The sequence below is a fragment of the Panulirus ornatus genome, chromosome 2 (genome assembly GCF_036320965.1).
Source record: "Panulirus ornatus isolate Po-2019 chromosome 2, ASM3632096v1, whole genome shotgun sequence".
In the NCBI taxonomy this organism is placed as follows: Eukaryota; Metazoa; Arthropoda; class Malacostraca; order Decapoda; family Palinuridae; genus Panulirus; species Panulirus ornatus.
This window is the reverse complement of record NC_092225.1, coordinates 74,499,019-74,516,266: the sequence shown is the minus strand read 5'-3', so window position 1 is coordinate 74,516,266 and position 17,248 is coordinate 74,499,019. Positions and strand designations below refer to the sequence as shown.

Below are 17,248 nucleotides of genomic sequence, written 5' to 3'. Positions count from 1 at the left end.
TCATAAAGATTTGAGTTTTTACTTGTGTTTTTGGTTTACAGAACTTTGGCTAATGTTTTGTATTTTCTTGTTTGGATCATATAGGACTGATTAAGTAACTGTATATGACAGAAGCCATACAGATTAACCAGCTGAAAATTAAACTTCATGGTACCTCACATAGTGAAGTGCCAGGGGATTAGTGGAATGCCTGTATAGGAGGGCCTAAAGTGAATATTCAAATAACAGAGGTATAAATTTGTTGAGTGCACTTGGTGAGTTGTTTGGGAGATTAGTGACTTACAGGGTACAGGCTTGTACAGAGTTTCAGGGGGAAGGAACGGTGTGGCTTCAGGAGAGTGATATGATGTGTGGGTCAGCGTTCCCTTTGAAGAATGTTTGCAAGAAATACTTAAAGAAACAGAAGGACTTGTATGTGGTGTTTATGGATTTGGAGAAAGCATATGGTAGGGTTGATAGAGATGCTCTGTGCAAGTTGTTGTGAATATATGGTGTGGGAGGAAAGCTGCTAAAAGCATTGAAGAGTTTTTATCAAGATAGTATGGCATTTGTGCAAATTGAGAGGAGAATGTTGGTTTCAGGTGAAGTTGGGTTTATGGTAGGAGTGTGCTAATGTATATGATGCTAAGGGAGGTGAATGCAAGGGTCTTGGAGAGAAGAGCATATATGCAGTCTATTGGGGATGGGGAGCCCTGGAATGCGACATTTGTTGGGTGATGACATGGCAATGCTGGCAGATTTTATTGAGAAACTACAGAATCTGGTGTCTGAGTTTGGGAGAGCATGTGAAAGGAGACGGTTGAGAGTAGATTGAATAAAAACAAGGTTATTAAGTTTAGCAGTGAAGAGAGACAATCAACTTGCAATTTAAGTTAGAATGAAGAGAACTTGGGTGTTTTAGATAGAGTGGATATGATAGCAAATGGAACCTTGGGAGCTGAGGTGGGCAATAGGGTGGGTGAGGAGGTAAAGGTCCTGGGACCACTGAGGAATGTGTGGAAAGAGAGTTCACTGTCTTTTAGGGCAAAGATTGGTATGTTTGATGTTATAGTACTTCCATCAATGTTGTTTGAATGCAAGGTGTGGACCCAAGACAAAAATATGGAGAAGAGGGTGGGTGTGTTGGAAATATCATAACCAATGAGGTAGGAGGTGCAGCTACTGTGGAAAGTAAAGAAGCTCAAAATTAAGTTTCAGCACCCCGAGGGGTACTCTAGTTTTTTGGAGCAGCCAAGTCTCACTCTGCCTTCTCATGGTGATCTCTTAGGGATGGAACTGTAGGGGGGAGATGTTGCCCAGTTACATCAGGGCAATAATTTTAAATTTGGACAAACACCTAAGGTGTACTGTTTCTTTAAGTTTTGACAATTTTGGAGCCTGTGATGGAGTTGCCTTGCCTTCTGCCAGTGACCTGTCATGGGAGAGGCACAAAAGGCTGAGAAGCAGCACTGGCATCGACCAGTTATGCTGAGGGTTAAAAGAAATGAGCAATTGAGGATGATGGCGCTGAATGTGAATGGGATGACAGGAGAATAAAAGGAGGGAGATTGTGGAGAGGTTTAAAAGTTGTAGCATGGATGTGCTAGGGATTAGAGAAACCCATATCCTCAGGCAGCATGTGTGAAATGAAAATGATGAATGCAAGTTATGGAAGGAGGTGTGTTATGGATGAGAATGATTTAAAATTATCAGGGAAGTGGAAAGGAAGGATGCATAATTCAGCTATTACCAAGAGTATGGGAGGGTGTTACATTTCATGGATGGAATGCATCAGGAATATTGTGGGTGAAAGGAAAGATTGGGATTGTGACATATGCATGGGTATGTGAATATGAAGGCTGTATGAGGTAAAGTTAAAATTGAAGCTTCTCTGGAGGAATTTGAATGACTGTATAAACGATTTTGAGAATGAGAGAAATGTGGTCATATTGGATGATATGAATGTGAAAGTGGGGTGTGATGGAACTGGTGAGATAAGTAAATGAGAAAGGAAGCTGTCTTGTCGATATATGTGTTGATAGGAGCTTGTTCCTTGCAAACACCATGTTTCAGCACAAGATGATCCACAGATGAGGAATGATGGAAGAGAAGAGCAAAAGGCTTAATTGACAATGTGGTAGTGGATGAAAGATTGAGAAAGGCTGTGCTGGATGCTTGAGTCATAAAAGGATTCTTTGGAGACCCTGACCATCTCACGGTTCTTGTGGGATGAGGATTAGGGAGAAGTGGAAGTATGGTGTACGAAAGAATGAGAGGTAAAATTGTTGGCAAGCGAGAAAATGAATTAGAAAAAAATACTGGAACGAGTATGAAAGGATGGTAACTGAAGCTTAGATGGAAGTACAGTGAATGTGGGATGTCTGAATGAGGCATTTAAAATCTTTAGAGAAATACTAGTAAAGGTTATAGAGTAAGTAGTTGAATAGAGGGTAGTGAGATACGGGAATAAAAGGGGACAGTGCATGGTGGACAGAAGAGATTAGAAGTGCTATGGAAGAGAAGAAAAAGGCATATAGTAGATTGCTCAATAGAAATGTACTAGTAAAAGTTCAGCAAAGGAGGAGGGAAGAATACAAAACAGATATGCAGAATGTTAAGACGCTAATAGAGGAGAGCAAAGAAAGAGCTGATGAAGAGCTTGGAAGACACTTGTGAAAAGTTTTGGGATAATAAGAAACCATACTAGAAGGAGGCGAAAAAGGAAAGGGGTGGATGTGAGAGTGGAAATGTTGATGTGATAAGTAAGGAAAGGGAATTGCTGAATCAAAAGGAGGAAGTGAAAGGGAGATGGAAATAGTATTTTGAAAACTGATGAACATGGGAGAGGGGGAGGGATCAGTTGATACATGCATGGTATGGAGGAGGGAAGGAAGAGGATACAGGTGCAGGGGCCTATAGCAAAGAGGTAGATAAGAGGGGCAATAATCTGGTGAAGGTAGGAAAGGCACTTGGAGTGGATGGGATTATGGCTGAAATGCTGAAGCATGGGAGAGACAAAGTGTGATAGAGTGGATGCATCATATATGTAATTTAGCTAAAACACCTCACTTCCTCCATTTTTTCTCCATTCAAACTTAACTTCCAGTTAACTTGTCCTTCAACTGTAGTGAACCTAATAACCTTGCTCTTATTCACATTTACTCTCAACTTTCTTCTTTCACACGCTTTACCACACTCAGTCACCAACTTCTGCAGTTTCTCATCCAAATCAGCCAGCAGCACTCTATCATCAGCCAACAACAACTGATTCACTTCCCAAGTTCTCTCATCCACAACAGACTGCATTCTTGCCCCTTTCTCCAGAACTCTTGCATTCACCTCCCTAAGAACCCCATTCATAAACAAATTAAACAACCATGGAGACATCATGCACCCCTGCTGCAAACAGACATTCACTGGGAGCCAATCACTTTCCTCTCTTCCTACTCGTACACATGCCTTACATCCTTAGTAAAAACTTTTCACTGCTTCTAGCAACTTACCTCCCAAACCATATACTCTTAAAACCCTCCACAAAGCATCTCTATCCACCCTATCATACGCCTTCTCCAGATCCAGAAATGCTACATACAAATTTATCTGTTTTTCTAAGTATTTCTCACATACATTCTTCAAAGCAAACACCTGATCCACACAACCTCTACCTTTTCTGAAACCACACTGCTCTTCCCCAATTTGATGCTCTGTACATGCTTTCACCATCTCAGCCAATATCCTCCCATATAATTTCCCAGGAATACAAAACAAACTTATGCCTCTTTAATTTGAACACTCGCCTTTATCCCCTTTGCCTTTGTTCAATGGCACTATGCATGCATTCTGCCAATCCTCAGGCACTTCACCATGATCCATACATAGATTGAATATCCTTACCAACCAATCAACAACACAGTCACTCCCTGTTTTATAAATTCCACTGCAATACCATCCAAACCTACTGCCCTGCTGGCTTTCATCTTCCACAAAACTTTCACTGCCTCTTCTCTGTTCTCCAAACCATTCTCCCTGACCCTCTCACTTTGCACACCACCCCAACCAAAACACCCTATATCTGCCACTCTATCACCAAACACATTCAGCAAACCTTCAAAATATTCACTCCATCTCTTTCTCACTTCTTCACTGCTTGTTATTACCTCCCCATTTGCCACTTCACCAATGTTCCCATTTGTTCTCTTGTCTTATGCACTTTATTTACCTGCTTCCAAAACATCTTTTCATTCTCCTTAAAATTTAATGATACTCTCTCACCCCAACTCTCATTTGCCCTCTTTTTCACCTCTTGCACCTTTCTCTTAACCTCCTGCAGCTTTCTTTTATACATCTTCCAGTCATTTGCACTACTTTCCTGCAGAAGTCGTCCAAACGCCTCTCTCTTCTCTTTCACTAACAGTCTTACGTCTTCATCCCACCACTCACTACCCTTTCTAATCTATCCACCTCCCACCTTTTGCATATACGTGCATCTTTTGTGCAAACTACCACTGCCTCCCTAAAACTGCTGGACGGTGAAAAAGCCTTCCGTAAAGGAGAAAATGCATGTGTAAGAATGGATGGAGAGCTGAGTCAAAGGGCTGTGTGATGTCACTGTTGCTATATAATATACATATATGGATGGGGTGATAAGAGAGAGAAAAGCAAAACTAGGGAAAAGAAATGCAGAGATGGAGTGTGGCAGTGAGATATGGTGGTTAGTGGCAAGCCTGTTTGCAGATGATACTGTGTTGTATGTGGAGAGTGAAGAGGAGTTGCAGAAGATTGTGTGTTTAATGAAGTGTTTAAGTGAAGGAGATTAAAGGTAAATGCAAGTAAAAGTATAGTAATGGTGTTTGAAAGGAATTGGAGTGAAAGTATAGATTTTGTGAAACCATATAGAGTGAAAGAAGAAAGTGTACTGAATTGTGCTGTGTATATGGGGGGGGGGGGGAGACGGGAAGAAGTGACAGAATTTAAGTATCTGGGAGCCATCTTGGGTAAGTGTGATGATATGGAAGGAGAGATAAGGGAGAGAGCAGTACAGGGAAGAAGAGTCACTTGGTCCCTTTATAGAATAATGAAGGGTAGATTAGGGGAGGAATGGGATGTATTTAGGGAAGCAGTGATGGCTTGTGCAGAAGATGCTTGTGGCATGAGAAGCATGGGAGGTGGGCAGATTAGAAAGGGTTGTGAGTGGTGGGATGAAGAAGTAAGATCATTAGTGAGAGAGAAGAGAGAGGCATTTGGACGAGTTTTGCAGGGAAATAATGCAAGTGACTGGGAGATGTATAAAAGAAAGAGGCAGGAGATCAAGAGAAAGGTGCAAGAGGTGAAAAAGAGGGCATATGAGAGTTGGGGTGAGAGAGTATCATTGAATTTTAGGGAGAATAAAAAGATGTTTTGGAAGGAGGTAAATAAAGTGCATAAAACAAGGGAACAAAAGGAAACATCAGTGAAGGGTTTAAATGGGGAGGCGATAACAAGTAGTGGTGAAGTGAGAAGGAGATGGAGTGAATATTTTGAAGGTTTGTTGAGTGTGTTTGATGATAGAGTGGCAGATATAGGGTGTTTTGGTCGAGGTGGTGTGCAAAGTGAGAGGGTTAGGGAGAATGGTTTGGTAAACAGAGAAGAGGTAGCAAAAGCTTTGGGGAAGATGAAAGCCAGCAAGGCAGTGGGTTTCGATGGTATTGCAGTGGAATTCATTAAAAAAGGGGGTAACTGTGTTGTTGACTGGTTGGTAAGGTTATTTAATGTATGTATGACTCATGGTGAGGTGCCTAAGGATTGGCGGAATGCTTGCATAGTGCATTTGTACAAAGGCAAAGAGGATAAAGGTGAGTGCTCAAATTACAGAGGTATAAGTTTGTTGAATATTCCTGGGGAATTATATGGGAGGGTATTGATTGAGAGGGTGAAGGCATGTACAGGGCATCAGATTGGGGAAGAGCAGTGTGGTTTCAGAAGTGGTAGAGGATGTGTGGATCAGGTGTTTGCTTTGAAGAATGTATGTGAGAAATACTTAGAAAAGCAAATGGGTTTGTATGTAGCATTTATGGATCTGGAGAAGGCATATGATAGAGTTGACAGAGATGCTCTGTGGAAGGTATTTAGAGTATATGGTGTGGGAAGCAAGTTGCTAGAAGCAGTGAAAAGTTTTTACCGAGGATGTAAGGCATCTGTACAAGTAGGAAGAGAGGAAAGTGATTGGTTCTCATTGAATGTCAGTTTGCGGCAGGGGTAGGTGATGTCTCCATGGTTGTTTAATTTGTTTATGGATGGGGATGTTAGTGAGGTGAATGCAAGAGTTTTGGAGAGAGGGGCAAGTATGCAGTCTGTTGTGGATGAGAGAGCTTGGGAAGTGAGTCCGTTGTTGTTCACTGATGATACAGCGCTGGTGGCTGATTCAGGTGAGAAACTGTAGAAGCTGGTGACCGAGTTTAGTAAAGTGTGTGAAAGAAGAAAGCTAAGAGTAAATGTGAATAAGAGCAAGGTTATTAAGTACAGTAGGGTTGAGGGACAAGTCAATTGGGAAGTAAGTTTGAATGGAGAAAAACTGGAGGAAGTAAAGTGTTTTAGCTATCTGGGAGTGGATTTGGCAGCGGATGGAACCATGGAAATTGAAGTGAGTCATAAGGTGGGGGAGGAGGCGAAGGTTCTGGGAGCGTTGAAAAATGTGTGGAAGGCAAGAACATTATCTCGGAAAGCAAAAATGGGTATGTTTGAAGGAATAGTGGTTCCATCAATGTTATATCGTTGCGAGGCATAGGCTATAGATAGAATTGTGCGGAGGAGGGTGAATGTGCTGGAAATGAGATGTTTGAGAACAATATGTGAGGTGACGTGGTTTGATAGAGTAAGTAATGAAAGGGTAAGAGAGATGTGTGGTAATGAAAAGAGTGTGGTTGAGAGAGCAGAAGAGGGTTTTTTGAAATGGTTTGGTCATATGGAGAGAATGAGCGAGGTAAGATTGACAAAGAGGATATATGTGTCAAAGGTGGAGGGAACGAGGAGAAGTGGGAGACCAAATTGGAGGTGGAAAGATAGAGTGAAAAAGATTTTGAGTGATCAGGGCCTGAACATGCAGGAGGGTGAAAGGCGTGCAAGAAATAGAGTGAATTGGAACGATGTGGTATACTGGGGTCGACGTGCTGTCAGTGGATTGAACCAGGGCATGTGAAAAAACAAAAAAAAATATATATATATTTATCTTTCTATATTTATTTATTATACTATGTCGCTATCTCCTGTGTTAGTGAGGTAGCACAAGGAAACAGACGAAAGAATGGCCGAACACACCCACATACACATGTATATACATACACGTCCACACACACACACCTATACATACCTATACATCTCAACGTACAGGTATATATACACACACAGACATATACATATATACACATGTACATAATTCATACTGTCTGCCCTTATTCATTCCTGTTGCCGCCCCACCACACATGATATGACACCCCCTCCCCCCGCATGTGCGTGAGGTTGCTCTAGGAAAAGACAACAATGGCCATGTTCGTTCACACTCAGTCTCTAGCTGTCATGTATAATGAACCGAAACCACAGCTCCCTTTCCACATCCAGGCCCCACAAAACTTTCCATGGTTTACCCCAGATGCTTCACATGCCCTGGTTCAATCCATTGACAGCACATCAACCCCGGTATACCAAATTGTTCCAATTCACTCTATTCCTTGCACGCTTTTCACCCTCCTGCATGTTCATGCCCCGATCACTCAAAATATATATTTTTTTTATTTTTTATTTTACTTTGTTGCAGTCTCCCACGTTAGCGAGGTAGCGCAAGGAAACAGATGAAAGAATGGCCCAACCAACCCACATACACGTCCACACTCGTAAATATACATACCTATACATCTCTACGTATACATATATATATGTACACATATACATATATACACATGTACATAATTCATACTGTCTGCCTTTATTCATTCCCATCACCACCTCGCCACACATGAAATATCAACCCCCTCCCCCCGCATGTACGTGAGGTAGCGCTAGGAAAAGACAACAAAGGCCACATTCGTTCACACTCAGTCTCTAGCTGTCATGTATAATGCACCGAAACTACAGCTCCCTTTCCACATCCAGGCCCCACACAACTTTCCATGGTTTACCCCAGACACTTCAAATGCCCTGGTTCAATCCATTGACAGCAAGTCGACGCCGGTATACCACATCGTTCCAATTCACTCTATTCCTTGCATGCCTTTCACCCTCCAGCATGTTCAGGCTCCGATCACTCAAAATCTTTTTCACTCCATCTTTCCACCTCCAATTTGGTCTCCCACTTCTCCTTGTTCCCTCCACCTCTGACACATATATCCTCTTTGTCAATCTTCCCTCACTCACTCTCTCCATGTGACCAAACCATTTCAAAACACCCTCTTCTGCTCTCTCAACCACACTCTTTTTATTACCACACATCTCTCTTACCCTATTATTACTTACTCAATCAAACCATCTCACCTCACATATTGTCCTCAAACATCTCATTTCCAGCACATCCACCCTCCTCCACACAACTCTATCTATAGCCCACACCTCACAACTATATAACACTGTTGGAACCACTATTCCTTCAAACATGCCCATTTTTGCTTTCTGAGATAATGTTCTCAACTTCCACATATTCTTCAACACTCCAGAACTTTCAATATATATATATATATATATATATATATATATATATATATATATATATATATATATATATATATATATTTTTGCTTTGTCGCTCTCTCCTGCGTTTGCGAGGTAGCGCAAGGAAACAGACGAAAAAAATGGCCCAACCCACCCCCATACACATGTATATACATACATGTCCCCATATGCAAATATACATACCCATACATCTCAGTGTACACATATATATATATACACACAGACATATACATATATATACATGCACACAATTCACACTGTCTGCCTTTACTCATTCCCATTGCCACCCCTGCCACACATGGAATAACATCCCCCTCCCCCTCATATGTGCAAGGTAGCACTAGGAAAAGACAACAAAGGCCCCATTCGTTCACACTCAGTCTCTAGCTGTCATGCAATAATGCCCGAAACCACAGCTCCCTTTCCACATCCAGGCCCCAAAGAACTTTCCATGGTTTACCCCAGACGCTTCACATGCCCTGATTCAATCCATTGACAGCACGTCGACCCCAGTATACCACATCGATCCAATTCGCTCTATTCCTTGCCCACCTTTCACCCTCCTGCATGTTCAGGCCCCGATCACACAAAATCTTTTTCACTCCATCTTTCCACCTCCAATTTGGTCTCCCACTTCTCCTCGTTCCCTCCACCTCCGACACATATATCCTCTTGGTCAATCTTTCCTCACTCATTCTCTCCATGTGCCCAAACCATTTCAAAACACCCTCTTCTGCTCTCTCAACCACGCTCTTCTTATTTCCACACATCTCTCTTACCCTTACATTACTTACTCGATCAAACCACCTCACACCACATATTGTCCTCAAACATCTCATTTCCAGCACATCCACCCTCCTGCGCACTACTCTATTCATAGCCCACACCTCGCAACCATACAACATTGTTGGAACCACTGTTCTTTCAAACATACCCATTTTTGCTTTCTGAGATAATGTTCTCGACTTCCACACTTTCTTCAAGGCTCCCAGGATTTTCGCCCCCTCCTCCACCCTATGATTCACTTCTGCTTCCATGGTTCCATCCACTGCCAGATCCACTCCCAGATATCTAAAACACTTTACTTCCTCCAGTTTTTCTCCATTCAAACTTACCTCCCAATTGACTTGACCCTCAACCCTACTGTACCTAATAACCTTGTTCTTATTCACATTTACTCTTAACTTTCTTCTTTCACACACTTTACCAAACTCAGTCACCAGCTTCTGCAGTTTCTCACATGAATCAGCCACCAGTGCTGTATCATCAGCGAACAGCAACTGACTCACTTCCCAAGCTCTCTCATCCACAACAGACTGCATACTTGCCCCTCTTTCCAAAACTCTTGCATTCACCTCCCTAACAACCCCATCCATACACAAATTAAACAACCATGGAGACATCACACACCCCTGCCGCAAACCTACATTCACTGAGAACCAATCACTTTCCTCTCTTCCTACACGTACACATGCCTTACATCCTCGATAAAAACTTTTCACTGCTTCTAACAACTTTCCTCCCACACCATATATTCTTAGTACCTTCCACAGAGCATCTCTATCAACTCTATCATATGCCTTCTCCAGATCCATAAATGCTACATACAAATCCATTTGCTTTTCTAAGTATTTCTCACATACATTCTTCAAAGCAAACACCTGATCCACACATCCTCAACCACTTCTGAAACCACACTGCTCTTCCCCAGTCTGATGCTCTGTACATGCCTTCACCCTCTCAATCAATAGCCTCCCATATAATTTCCCAGGAATACTCAACAAACTTATACCTCTGTAATTTGAGCACTCACTCTTATCCCCTTTGCCTTTATGCAATGGCACTATGCACGCATTCCACCAATCCTCAGGCACCTCACCATGAATCATATATACATTAAATAACCTTACCAACCAGTTAACAATAGTCACCCCCTTTTTTAATAAATTCCACTGCAATACCATCCAAACCTGCTGCCTTGCCGGCTTTCATCTTCCACAAAGCTTTTACTACCTCTTCTCTGTTTACTAAATCATTTTCCCTAACCCTCTCACTTTGCACACCACCTCAACCAAAACATCCTATATCTGCCACTCTATCATCAAACACATTCAACAAACCTTCAAAATACTCCTTCTCACATCACCACTACTTGTTATCACCTCCCCATTAGCCCCCTTCACTGAAGTTCCCATTTGCTACCTTGTCTTACACACTTTATTTACCTCCTTCCAGAACATCTTTTTTTTCTTTCTTTTTCTTTCAAACTATTCGCCATTTCCCGCAAAAAAAAAAAATGAGAGGGGAGGATTTCCAGCCCCCCGCTCCCTCCCCTTTTAGTCGCCCTCTATGACACGCAGGGAATACGTGGGAAGTATTCTTTCTCCCCTATCCCCAGGGTTACCTGGGGATATATTTTTTTTTATTTTTTTATTATACTTTGTCGCTGTCTCCCGCATTTGCGAGGTAGTGCAAGGAAACAGACGAAAGAAATGGCCCAACCCCCCCCCCCATACACATGTATATACATACGTCCACACACGCAAATATACATACCTACACAGCTTTCCATGGTTTACCCCAGACGCTTCACATGCCTTGATTCAATCCACTGACAGCACGTCAACCCTAGTATACCACATTGCTCCAATTCACTCTATTCCTTGCCCTCCTTTCACCCTCCTGCATGTTCAGGCCCCGATCACACAAAATCTTCTTCACTCCATCTTTCCACCTCCAGTTTGGTCTCCCTCTTCTCCTCGTTCCCTCCACCTCCGACACATATATCCTCTTGGTCAATCTTTCCTCACTCATTCTCTCCATGTGCCCAAACCACTTCAAAACACCCTCTTCTGCTCTCTCAACCACGCTCTTTTTATTTCCACACATCTCTCTTACCCTTACGTTACTCACTCGATCAAACCACCTCACACCACACATTGTCCTCAAACATCTCATTTCCAGCACATCCATCCTCCTGCGCACAACTTTATCCATAGCCCACGCCTCGCAACCATACAACATTGTTGGAACCACTATTCCTTCAAACATACCCATTTTTGCTTTCCGAGATAATGTTCTCGACTTCCACACATTCTTCAAGGCCCCCAGAATTTTCGCCCCCTCCCCCACCCTATGATCCACTTCCGCATCCATGGTTCCATCCGCTGCCAGATCCACTCCCAGATATCTAAAACACTTCACTTCCTTCAGTTTTTCTCCATTCAAACCCACCTCCCAATTGACTTGACCCTCAACCCTACTGTACCTAATAACCTTGCTCTTATTCACATTTACTCTTAACTTTCTTCTTTCACACACTTTACCAAACTCAGTCACCAGCTTCTGCAGTTTCTCACATGAATCAGCCACCAGCGCTGTATCATCAGCGAACAACAACTGACTCACTTCCCAAGCTCTCTCATCCCCAACAGACTTCATCCTTGCCCCTCTTTCCAAAACTCTTGCATTCACCTCCCTAACAACCCCATCCATAAACAAATTAAACAACCATAGAGACATCACACACCCCTGCTGCAAACCTACATTCACTGAGAACCAATCACTTTCCTCTCTTCCTACACGTACACATGCCTTACATCCTCGATAAAAACTTTTCACTGCTTCTAACAACTTGCCTCCCACACCATATATTCTTAATACCTTCCACAGAGCATCTTTATCAACTCTATCATATGCCTTCTCCAGATCCATAAATGCTACATACAAATCCATTTGCTTTTCTAAGTATTTCTCACATACATTCTTCAAAGCAAACACCTGATCCACACATCCTCTACCACTTCTGAAACCACACTGCTCTTCCCCAATCTGATGCTCTGTACATGCCTTCACCCTCTCAATCAATACCCTCCCATATAATTTACCAGGAATACTCAACAAACTTATACCTCTGTAATTTGAGCACTCACTCTTATCCCCTTTGCCTTTGTACAATGGCATTATGCACGCATTCCGCCAATCCTCAGGCACCTCACCATGAGTCATACATACATTAAATAACCTTTCCAACCAGTCAACAATACAGTCACCCCCTTTTTTAATAAATTCCACTGCAATACCATCCAAACCTGCTGCCTTGCCGACTTTCATCTTCCGCAAAGCTTTTACTACCTCTTCTCTGTTTACCAAATCATTTTCCCTAACCCTCGCACTTTGCACACCACCTCGACCAAAACACCCTATATCTGCCACTCTATCATCAAACACATTCAACGAACCTTCAAAATACTCACTCCATCTCCTTCTCACATCTTGTTATCACCTCCCCATTTGCGCCCTTCACTGAAGTTCCCATTTGCTCCCTTGTCTTACGCACTTTATTTACCTCCTTCCAGAACATCTTTTTATTCTCCCTAAAATTTAATGATACTCTCTCACCCCAATGCTCATTTGCCCTTTTTTTCACCTCTTGCACCTTTCTCTTGACCTCCTGTCTCTTTCTTTTATACGTCTTCCACTCAATTTCATTTTTCCCTGCAAAAATTGTCCAAATGCCTCTCTCTTCTCTTTCACTAATACTCTTACTTCTTCATCCCACCACTCACTACCCTTTCTAATCAACCCACCTCCCACTCTTCTCATGCCACAAGCATATATATATATATATATATATATATATATATATATATATATATATATATATATATATATATATATATATATATATATATATATATATATATATTCTCCCTAAAAGTTAATGCTACTCTCTCACCCCAACTCTCATTTGCCCTCTTTTTCACCTCTTGCACCTGTATATATATATATATATATATATATATATATATATATATATATATATATATATATATATATATATATTTTTTGCCGCTGTCTCCCGCGTTTGCGAGGTAGCGCAAGGAAACAGACGAAAGAAATGGCCCAACCCACCCCCATACACATGTATATACATACACGTCCACACACGCAAATATACATACCTACACAGCTTTCCATGGTTTACCCCAGACGCTTCACATGCCCTGATTCAATCCACTGACAGCACGTCAACCCCGGTATACCACATCGATCCAATTCACTCTATTCCTTGCCCTCCTTTCACCCTCCTGCATGTTCAGGCCCCGATCACACAAAATCTTTTTCACTCCATCTTTCCACCTCCAATTTGGTCTCCCACTTCTCCTCATTCCCTCCACCTCCGACACATATATCCTCCTGGTCAATCTTTCCTCACTCATTCTCTCCATGTGCCCAAACCATTTCAAAACCTCTTCTGCTCTCTCAACCACGCTCTTCTTATTTCCACACATCTCTCTTACCCTTACATTACTTACTCGATCAAACCATCTCACACCACATATTGTCCTCAAACATCTCATTTCCAGCACATCCACCCTCCTGCGCACTACTCTATCCATAGCCCACACCTCGCAACCTTACAACATTGTTGGAACCACTATTCCTTCAAACATACTCATTTTTGCTTTCTGAGATAATGTTCTCGACTTCCACACTTTCTTCAAGGCTCCCAAAATTTTCGCCCCCTCCTCCACCCTATGATCCACTTCCGCTTCCATGGTTCCATCCGCTGCCAGATCCACTCCCAGATATCTCAAACACTTCACTTCCTCCAGTTTTTCTCCATTCAAACTCACCTCCCAATTGACTTGACCCTCAACCCTACTGTACCTAATAACCTTGCTCTTATTCACATTTACTCTTAACTTTCTTCTTTCACACACTTTACCAAACTCAGTCACCAGCTGCTGCAGTTTCTCACATGAATCAGCCACCAGCGCTGTATCATCAGCGAACAACAACTGACTCACTTCCCAAGCTCTCTCATCCCCAACAGACTTCATACTTGCCCCTCTTTCCAAAACTCTTGCATTTACCTCCCTAACAACCCCATCCATAAACAAATTAAACAACCATGGAGACATCACACACCCCTGCCGCAAACCTACATTCACTGAGAACCAATCACTTTCCTCTCTTCCTACACGTACACATGCCTTACATCCTCGATAAAAACTTTTCACTGCTTCTAACAACTTTCCTCCCACACCATATATTCTTAATACCTTCCACAGAGCATCTCTATCAACTCTATCATATGCCTTCTCCAGATCCATAAATGCTACATACAAATCCATTTGCTTTTCTAAGTATTTCTCACATACATTCTTCAAAGCAAACACCTGATCCACACATCCTCTACCACTTTTTTTTTTTTCCTGGGATGCAGTAAAATCACATTGGCAGCATACCCAATCACACAAGTAGCACAGTTCCACACTCTACATACGATCCATGCTTACTCCTCCCACCAACCCTTATTGAAGTTCAACCACACTCTCTACCATGATGTCACTCCCTCACCAGCATCAGAGGGTCATAAGATTTCTGGCTTCATTCCTAAGGTGAGAGAGGTTCTCTTCTGTTTAACTGGTGGTTCTGGGATAGGAAAAGATGCTACTGGGAGTTTGGATGCCATATTTACAAACAAAACACAGCAGGTTGTAGGAAAATCACATTAGCAGGTACACTCAGATTGCACGAAAAGCACAGATCTGCACACAACAGTGGCAACTGTGAGACTGACCCGCTGGCAGGAACTTGGGGCACTACTCAGGACCCACAGTTACTCCATCCACCAACCCTCAAAGATGTTTTGGTGTGCTTTCTACCACACACGCATTTTAAAATATTTCACCTATATGTAAGTGTTTTATATAATGGAAATACTAATGTATGTAAGCAAATAATCATTACTAAATACTTTAATCTTCTTTTGCTGCTTAATGATGTCGTAAAGAGTCATCATGCTGATGATGAAGTTACTCGTGCCATCTTGAACTTGCCATCATTCATCTTCTTTTATAACTCTGCCTTCTTTTCGAGGCTTAGAACATTCCTCTTGTGCTTCATGCAAGATGCAGACTGCTCCAAGAAACTCAGGCTACTACTGATGATTCTTGATTGGGGCCGTTGTCCACAATAGTAATGAAGGTTACAGAAAATACACAAATGTGCCAGACCAACACACAGTACCATGCCAGAAAGCACAGGGGAGACAGTGAGCAACACACAGTACCATGCCAGAAAGCACATGGGAGACAGTAAGCAGCACACAGTACCATGCCAGAAAGCACATGGAAGACAGTAAACAGTCACTAGCACCACAGAACACCGGAAAGTGAGTACACTAATCACTACAGTACAGTGCACACACAGTTTGAAATATTTTTCATATCGTTATTCATTCTTCTTTTGATGTTTGAAGGTTGCCAAGTGAAACTGTGAAACTGAAAAATATATGTTGGTTTGAACATTTTGTTGTCTTGAATTACAGATAACTGAGGTTTTACTGTACATGGATAAGGAAATGTTCAGAAAGCTATTTACAATGTTTATAATACTCATATTAGGAATATGCTTCTAAAGTTTGGTTACCACATTTTTAGAGAAGGTCTAAAGGAGAGTCATAAAGATTTTTCTGAGATAAGGAAGCTGAGTTACAGTGAGAGGTTAGAATCCATAAACTTTCCTACCATAGAAAGAATTAGAATAAGGGGAGACTTCATCACTGCCTTCCAGTTTCTAAACCAGTTTCATCATCCTAGCTAATAAACTGCACTTTGAGAGATATGAAAACAGAACAGTCAGAAGCCATAACAAAAAACTTTGTAAGAAACATGTTACAAAAGATGTATAGAAGTGTCTTTATTGTATGAAGGTCATGGCTGAATGGAATAGGGGAAGAGATTAAATAGTTAATATTGTCAGTATACAAGAGCTTGAGAAATTTTACAGTAGTTAAGAAAATTTCTTGTACAGTACAAATGGGGAAATAAACAAAATAAGACATCCATATTCACATATATAAAAAAAGAAAAAAGACAAAAAGAGACCTTACATATGTCTAATTAACATCTCACACTAAGCAATACTGACACTTCACATGAAGAGTTGCTCTCTAATTACCCTCTTTTGTTTCCATAGCTTCGAATGGCAGCCCTTAATCAACCCTACACTGGAGATATGCACGGTGTGAGGGGTGCTGACTATGCCTGTTACAGACAGGCACGAAGAGCAGGTCTCAGGGGCACATTTAGGGCCTTCCTCACTTCCAGGGTGCAAAACCTTGACTCCATTGTCAGATACACTGACAGAGATCTTCCTGTTGTTAATATTAAGGTCAGTGGGATTTGTTAGCAATGTACCCATAGGAATTTCAGCATATAATGGTAAGTAATGAATGACAGTTATTTCTGTTGTTTTGTTTTGGTAACCATTCCTTAATGAAGCTAGTCTTGTTGGTATGAATTTTAGTATTATCATTCTATTGCTCATATTAGGATAGCCATGTTGACAAGAAAACAAGTCAGTAGTTCTTCAGATTTAGGTGCAGTATCTAGTTTTAATATGAAAGTCAATTTGGCCATTCTGTTGTTAATCATATGGTATCTAATCATGTTGGTGAGTGAGTGATATGACTACTGCGTTGTTCACTTCAGAAATTTTTTGGTGATGCAAAAATAAGTAGAGCTATTCTATTGTTCATATCAAGTTACTCTGTCTCATG

At 41.6% G+C, this 17,248-nt stretch overlaps 1 protein-coding gene and 1 long non-coding RNA gene across 2 annotated transcripts in view; one reads left to right on the top strand and one right to left on the bottom strand.

Annotated features, from left to right (window-relative positions):
- LOC139757283 (uncharacterized) overlaps positions 1–17,248 on the bottom strand; it is a 357,868-nt gene that overhangs the window by 217,025 nt on the left and 123,595 nt on the right. The window lies entirely within an intron of this gene.
- LOC139757279 (uncharacterized) overlaps positions 1–17,248 on the top strand; it is a 791,816-nt gene that overhangs the window by 742,224 nt on the left and 32,344 nt on the right. Inside the window, exon 32 of the mRNA XM_071677629.1 lies at positions 16,666–16,860. Coding sequence (XP_071533730.1) covers positions 16,666–16,860 — 195 coding nt within the window. The remainder of the gene's footprint in view (positions 1–16,665; positions 16,861–17,248) is intronic.